The 6,649-nt window shown below is 44.3% G+C and overlaps 1 protein-coding gene across 1 annotated transcript; it reads left to right on the forward strand.

Moving 5' to 3' along the window:
- Window positions 1–1,408: 1,408 nt before the first annotated feature.
- On the forward strand, window positions 1,409–4,952 carry sdf2l1 (stromal cell-derived factor 2-like 1). The gene is made up of 3 exons (XM_076078163.1): window positions 1,409–1,666; window positions 3,441–3,637; window positions 3,788–4,952. The coding sequence occupies exons 1-3, from the start codon at window positions 1,489–1,491 to the stop codon at window positions 4,064–4,066; spliced, it is 654 nt and encodes a 217-aa protein (XP_075934278.1). The 5' UTR covers window positions 1,409–1,488; the 3' UTR covers window positions 4,067–4,952.
- The last annotated feature ends 1,697 nt before the right edge of the window (window positions 4,953–6,649 follow it).

The following is a 6,649-nucleotide window of genomic DNA, read 5'->3' on the forward strand; positions in this document are numbered from 1 at the left end:
CATGTAGGGCAGCAACAAAAGTCTCCCACTCCCGTCTGTCGAGTCGCTGGATGGTGCCCCATGAGTGGTTTAGGCTCTGCATCTCCTCTGCATCACTTCTTCTTCATGTGTTTCTTGGTCGGCCAACCTTCTGGTTTCCAATTAAATGCATTGTTGTCATAAAGTTCTTCATTTGAAATGGTGTCTGGACAGAAATGTGAAGTATTCGTCTTAAACTCTTGGAGTGGAAGGTTAATAGTCTGTTGAGATCTTCTGGTGTCATTCTCCAGCATTCAGAACCGTACAATAGGTTTTATATTAATATCATATATTATTATAATAGAACAATAGGGTGGATAAAACACAGCTCAATTTAAGTTTGGTCTGTGACCTCCATATGTTATTCAGTACTGTTGAAAGCGTTCCTTGCCTTAATAAGACAATTCTTGATGTCTTTATCTCCATAAAAGAATGAAGCCTATAAACATGTATTCTTTTGCACTTTGTCCAATATTCCTTCTGTCCTGTTTATTAAATGTTGACCCTGTTTGGCCCTCAACGTAGTCCCAGTTTTTAGTTTTGTCCCTCTGTGATTGAGTTTGACACCCCTGATGTAAAGCGTCTTTGAGTACCTTTTAAAGTGCTATACAAATAAATTGTATTATTATATATATATATATATATATATATATATATATATGTGTGTTTTCTCTCTGTAGCCTCTTACCTCTTTAGTAAACTATATTGAGTATTTATACAGTTTGTGGTATTTATACTGTGTTCTGTGGTATTTATACTGTGTTCTGTGTCCTCCATATAAGTACAGGACCGATGAAATGGGTTTGTCATATTTATGAATTATTTACATCTGTACGTTTTGAAATTGTGATTGTGACGTCATTATTAAATAACCCAGAATATGATTATTGTTTCTCCTGAACACTGGAATGAATGCATAAGGCTCCATGTTTCAGGTTAAACTTAAATGATAAAACTCATGAAACACTCAGGAATGATCCGCCTCACGTGACTGAATGAAATGATGATAAATGATGTAAAAAGTTCTCTCTGACTTTAATTGTTTCCATAATAAAGTTATTGAGGGAAACATCAGATCATGAAAACACAAATCTTTCTAATAGATGAATAAAGTAGTTTGTGGTCCTTTTGTTGTTCAGATCTACAATGAACATTTATTTAAACCAGATGATGAATCAGAAAACGAATCAAATATAAACTAGTTTAATCTGTGATCCGTCTTCACTGTTTACATGTTGAAACACATCTCATCAGTCCGATCGCTGCAGCGTCCAATCACATGATGCGCCCAATGAAAAGAGCCCCAAGGCCGCACGTGCACGTACTACGGCCTATCACGTGTGGACATGTACTTCCGTGTTTTAGGACTTGTCAAACTGTGATTGGTCGCCATCAGCAGTAGCGTTTGCAGAGACTGACACTGCTGTTCCTGTATCTGTGTACGGGTAAGGAGAACGGAGAGGCACAAAGATGGAGGTCCTTCACGCGGTCCACGTCCTGCTCCAGTCCCTGCTGGTTCTGCTGCTGTGGTCCAAAGGTGACGCGAGAGAGTCGGAGCTCAGCCACGTGACCTGCGGCTCGCTGGTCAAGCTGCTCAACACCAGACACAACGTCCGCCTGCACTCCCACGATGTCAAGTACGGCTCAGGTAAGTCCGCTCAAACAGACCGGATATCAACACGTATGTTAGAGCACATTACAGTGTGAAACACGCGACAACACACGAGACTAAATGGATTGTTTGTCCCTCGAGCGGCAGCATCACGTGCATAAAGAACGCTGTGTTCAATTCCATTCAGAATCTCACAATTTAAAGATTCCTGCTCATCTGCAGATGTCCATGAACTACAATGCGTCCTGTCCGTGGTCCATTGTGAATGTAGAAGATGAACCAGCAGCCTTTATAACCTCAACGTTACGTTCAACAACTCAAGACCGCGCTGTGTGAGAGGGACCCGCACCCGATGATCAGCTGAACCAGTACCAAGACTTCAGACCAGGTCTCTGCTCCGTTAGTCTTACACTGAAGACAGGTGGTGTTCATCTCTGAAGGTGTTTGATTTTGCCAGCCAAGCAGCACAGATGAAGATATGACGTGGTCATGTCTGGATGTAGTTCGGCGTTGAGCTTCCTGTCCGCGTGGTGGCAGCATGTACAGCAGTGCTCCGGCATAACGAGCACAACTACTCTTTGTCTTCATACAAATCACTGCATATTATTGGAAGAAATCTTCTGTTCACATGCAAGTCCCCCATGCTGTGATGGTGATAAAATGATAGTCTATTCACATAATCACGTGTAGTATTACCCTCGTTTGCTCCACTTGACCTCCCTCTTCTCCTTTCCATATACTGCCACAAGAAGCCTCGAGTCTCTCCTCTGGATGCTTGTGCCAGACTTGGTGCTTTTCTAGGTTTCACTGTATCTATGTAACCAGTTGTGCACACACATGCAGGTGTAAGAGAAGTGTCCCCTCTACAGAAAGAGACACTTCAACCATTCAACCGTGGCCTGTAAGAGTAATGCTGCAGATAAGAACATGCATGAGCTAAATGCACTTGCAATTGACACAACTGTCACAGTACATTCATGTAAATGTAATAATGAATGAGGTATAACTAGAAACAGATATACAGTACTATCACACATGTTGTGTGATAGTATGTCACATATGGGTCCTCTGGGTGGGTGTGCTAGGCTAATGTTAGCATTTAGCAGAGACCTGGAACACTAGCAGGGGCCAACCAGAGGAAGAGCAGGGCCGGGTGTAGGGCGGGGTCACACGCTGTGGGGAGAGTGGGGCGGTTCAATCCAAGGGTCCTTGAGCGAGACACTGAACCTCACGTTGCTCCTCGGGAGCTTTACAGCAGCCCACTGCTCCTAATGCTGAGCATGGGTTTAATGCAGAGCTCACACTTCCTGTTTGTAAATGAATAAAGTCCAAGTCGTCCCTCTGGAGCATCCGTTGTAGCGCCAACCTTCCTGTGTAGCATCTCTGCTGAGTGGAGCTTCAACTTTGCTTCTTCTTCTTCTTTCCATTGATAGCAGGTTGCAACCATTGCTTTTTAATGTTTCCCCGACTTTACAAGAGGCATTGTTGTGTCTCCTCACATTTAGCAATTCTTCAAAATAAAAGTCCTCTGCTTTAATGATTTTATTGGGTGAGTTGATGGGTCTTTCTCTTTGTCCATGTTTTCATCACTTACAGAAGCTAAAGTTCTGTTAGAGTTCTACTGTGTGACGTGTGTGTGTGTGTGTGTGTGTGTGTGTGTGTGTGTGTGTGTGTGTGTGTGTGTGTGTGTGTGTGTGTGTGTGTGTGTGTGTGTGTGTGTGTGTGTGTGTGTGTGTGTGTGTGTGTGTGTGTGTGTGTGTGTGTGTGTGTGTGTGTGTGTGTGTGTGTGTGTGTGTGTGTGTGTGTGTAGGCAGTGGACAGCAGTCTGTAACTGGAGTGGAGAACGCAGACGATGCCAACAGTTACTGGCAGATACGTGGGAAGCCCAACCGTCCGTGTCAGCGTGGAGCGTCCATCATGTGTGGTCAGGTCATCCGCATCACACACATGAAGACCAGTCGAAACCTGCACACACACCGCTTCAGCTCCCCCCTGTCCAACAACCAGGTCAGACACCCTCCAGCTTCTACTTGTATTTGTTTGCAATAGTTTCCTGTGGCACAGAGGAATGTTTATCAGGCTTTGGATACACACATGATTGTACTTTAGTAGAACACGTTCATTGTGGGTCTGCTGTCCTGTCTGTGTGGCCTGCAGGAGGTCAGCGCCTTCGGAGAGAACGGCGAAGGTGACGACCTGGACACGTGGGCGGTGCAGTGTGACGGCGATCACTGGGAGCGCGATGAGGCCGTGCGCTTCAAACACGTGGGCACCGACGTCTTCCTGAGCGTGACCGGAGAGCAGTACGGCCACCCCATCCGTGGCCAGCGAGAGGTGCACGGCATGAGCGCTCCAAACCAGCACAACTGGTGGCGCTCCATGGAAGGCGTCTTCCTCCAGCCCAGCCAGGTGCCGCTGCGCCACGACGAGCTCTGACATCATCACCGGGAGACACAAAGAGGGGAATCCCTGTTAAAGGGGGTTTAGCTCTCTTGGACCAAACCACGTCATGTCTGTACATGTGAAGCACTCAGGGGGGTCTGACACCAGAGGGATTCAGTTATTTTATATAAAGATTAACATCAGTGGTACTATATGAAGTTATGTCATATGGTCCTTTCATACGGAGAAAATATTTATTCTGAAAAAAAACACTTTGCAACACAGGGGCCCTGAAATACCCAAATCACTGTTGTAATCTCTAGTTTCACTTTTGAAATATTGATCATTTTTCAATTGACATAAAATGAATCTGCAACATTTTCCAACATCTAGTAATTGTAAATGTCAGTCGTCATAGTGCTCGTCATTATCTGTTGCTTTTCTTGGTTTTTATGAGATGTCTCTAACGTTTGGACTGTTGGCCTCTGACACCAGGTGATGTACAGAACTGTGCACTTAATCTCTGCTTTCAAAAGTAATGCCATGAACATTTTTTTTTTATCAATTAATGACGTACAAAGTCGGGTCAATAGAAAGAATCCAGAAAAGCACTGGTCTTTGCGTCGTTCTGCAGCCTTTCAGAGCCGGTCCAGTGCAGAGCGGAGGTGAGTCGCTCGGCTTACATTTCAGATGGATGTTTTTTTTGGACTGCGAGTCTTCTGACCAGACGTCTTTGGCTGTAGTTTGATGTACCACAGTCCAGCTGGTTTGTGCCAGTTCAACAGTTCCAATAGGATTCACCAAAGTCTCCTCAGCAGTTGGTCTGCTTCTCCTAAACACACGTCTGTACTCCAAACAACAGTCGCATGTCCCTCAGAAAGTCTTCTGAACTCTGTGTAATGTCAAACTGTGAAATAAAAGCTAATGAGTGAAAGTAGAAGTAAGTGAAGTGGCCGTGACTGCGGAGAGCTTTGACCACCATCAGCAGCTTAGAACGTACCGCCTCCTACAAAGCTCCCCCTGAGCTACGGGAGCTCGTTAGAGACAAAACAAAAAGGGGACATTCACACAAAAGGGCGAACACGTTTTAAAGATACTGCCATACTCTGATGTGGAGTGTGGAGCTCTGGACAGTCATTTAAATGGAGTCTGAATTCTCTCTGAAAGGTGCCTGTGTTTGGAGTTTTCTTGAGCTCTAACAAAGTGTGAACACTAGAGCCACACATCAGCCAATCAACATGAGGAGAACTGTTGGTTGTGTGGGAGCCAGTCAGGTGTCAGATCTATAACTGAGAACCAATCGTTCTCGGGTCAGGCGGTGTTGCCAGATTGGGTTAGTTTTGATTAAGTCGGGATAAAGAGACAGATTCTGGTGGCTTTAGTCAACATTTATGGACCCAGAAGTGAAGGAGAAACTACCGGACCGAGTTCAACTGGAGAGATGTCTCCGACTGAAAATCATCAGCCTCTTGTTTATTAGTTCTGTTCGCTCATATTTTAGAGTCAGTCACTCTGGCATGGGCTCAATGAAAACCACGACTTAACAGGTTCAAGGGTTATTAATATTAGATATAAGATCATTTTACTACATTCCAAGTAGTGTGCTGGAAGGAACTGCATCATGACAGGAAAAGGTCAGTGTTCATTTGGTACACTCCTAATAAATAGATGTTCATGAACGCGTGTGTGGCCTACAGACACTGTGTTAGTCGGGGCACAACAGGCCATGCAGACATGGTTTTCTTACCAATTAAATAAAGTTGATAATTAAGTGACAACATAATCAGTCCGATACGTGTAGATGAACCTGACAGCAGGGAGACTGTTAGTTGAGATGGTGAACCATGTTTGAGTGGCGTTAGTAGATATGATTGTTGTTACCGAGCAACGAGCAGCTGGATTCATCCTGATGTGACGTATTTAAAGTCATCACGTCAACAGCCTCCACATGTAACAGTCCTGTTGACTGTGGTGACGTGTTCCCTCTGTGTGTCGTCGTTTGTTCCTCTCAACCTCTGGACACGTCCCCTCATGTGCTACTTTATGTACGTCCTCCATGTTTATATGACGGGGATAGAAGTCCATACGGGTGTACAGTGTTATTCCACACTGTATGTTGGGTCATTGTAGAAAGATGTGGCTGGTGAACTATTGTTATTAGATGTGATCCTTTGCTAATATAACACACCTCTGATTCCATTCAGTTCAGAGGACCCAGACCGCTGCAGAAGAATATGAAGATGCACATTACGTCTGTCTCGGATCTACACACAATAGAAAATACAAAATGATGTGTGTCTGGATTCAATAATAAAGTGAGTATGAAGACAATGCGTCACAGAGCTTCTACTTGATGCTGTGGTTTACAAGCTGTCATTTATTGTTTTTAGAAAGATTTGAAATAAGGTGGTCCCTTGATTCATCCGCTGCATGTTATCTACGACACGCGTGTGACACGTTAACATGACTGTGTCTTAACATGCAGCACGGATTAATCTTTCAAATCCTTCAAAAACAAGCAGTAATATAATCTTCCACATCTGAAGTCCCTCCTTCAGCATTCATTGTGATATCTATATGTCCCGGTCTCAGCCAATGAAAATGCACCGTCTGACCTTTACAGCAAATAGACTCAAC

Source organism: Anarhichas minor, unplaced genomic scaffold (assembly GCF_050575085.1).
Source record: "Anarhichas minor isolate MPS153535 unplaced genomic scaffold, ASM5057508v1 ptg000063l, whole genome shotgun sequence".
NCBI lineage: Eukaryota > Metazoa > Chordata > Actinopteri > Perciformes > Anarhichadidae > Anarhichas > Anarhichas minor.

Excerpts from the sequence above, each read along its gene's own strand:
- sdf2l1 (XM_076078163.1), top strand. The coding sequence starts at position 1,489 with ATGGAGGTCCTTCACGCGGTCCACGTCCTGCTCCAGTCCCTGCTGGTT. Across the intron at positions 1,667-3,440 it reads CGATGTCAAGTACGGCTCAG|GCAGTGGACAGCAGTCTGTA; the intron begins GTAAGTCCGCTC and ends GTGTGTGTGTAG. Across the intron at positions 3,638-3,787 it reads CCCCCCTGTCCAACAACCAG|GAGGTCAGCGCCTTCGGAGA; the intron begins GTCAGACACCCT and ends TGTGGCCTGCAG.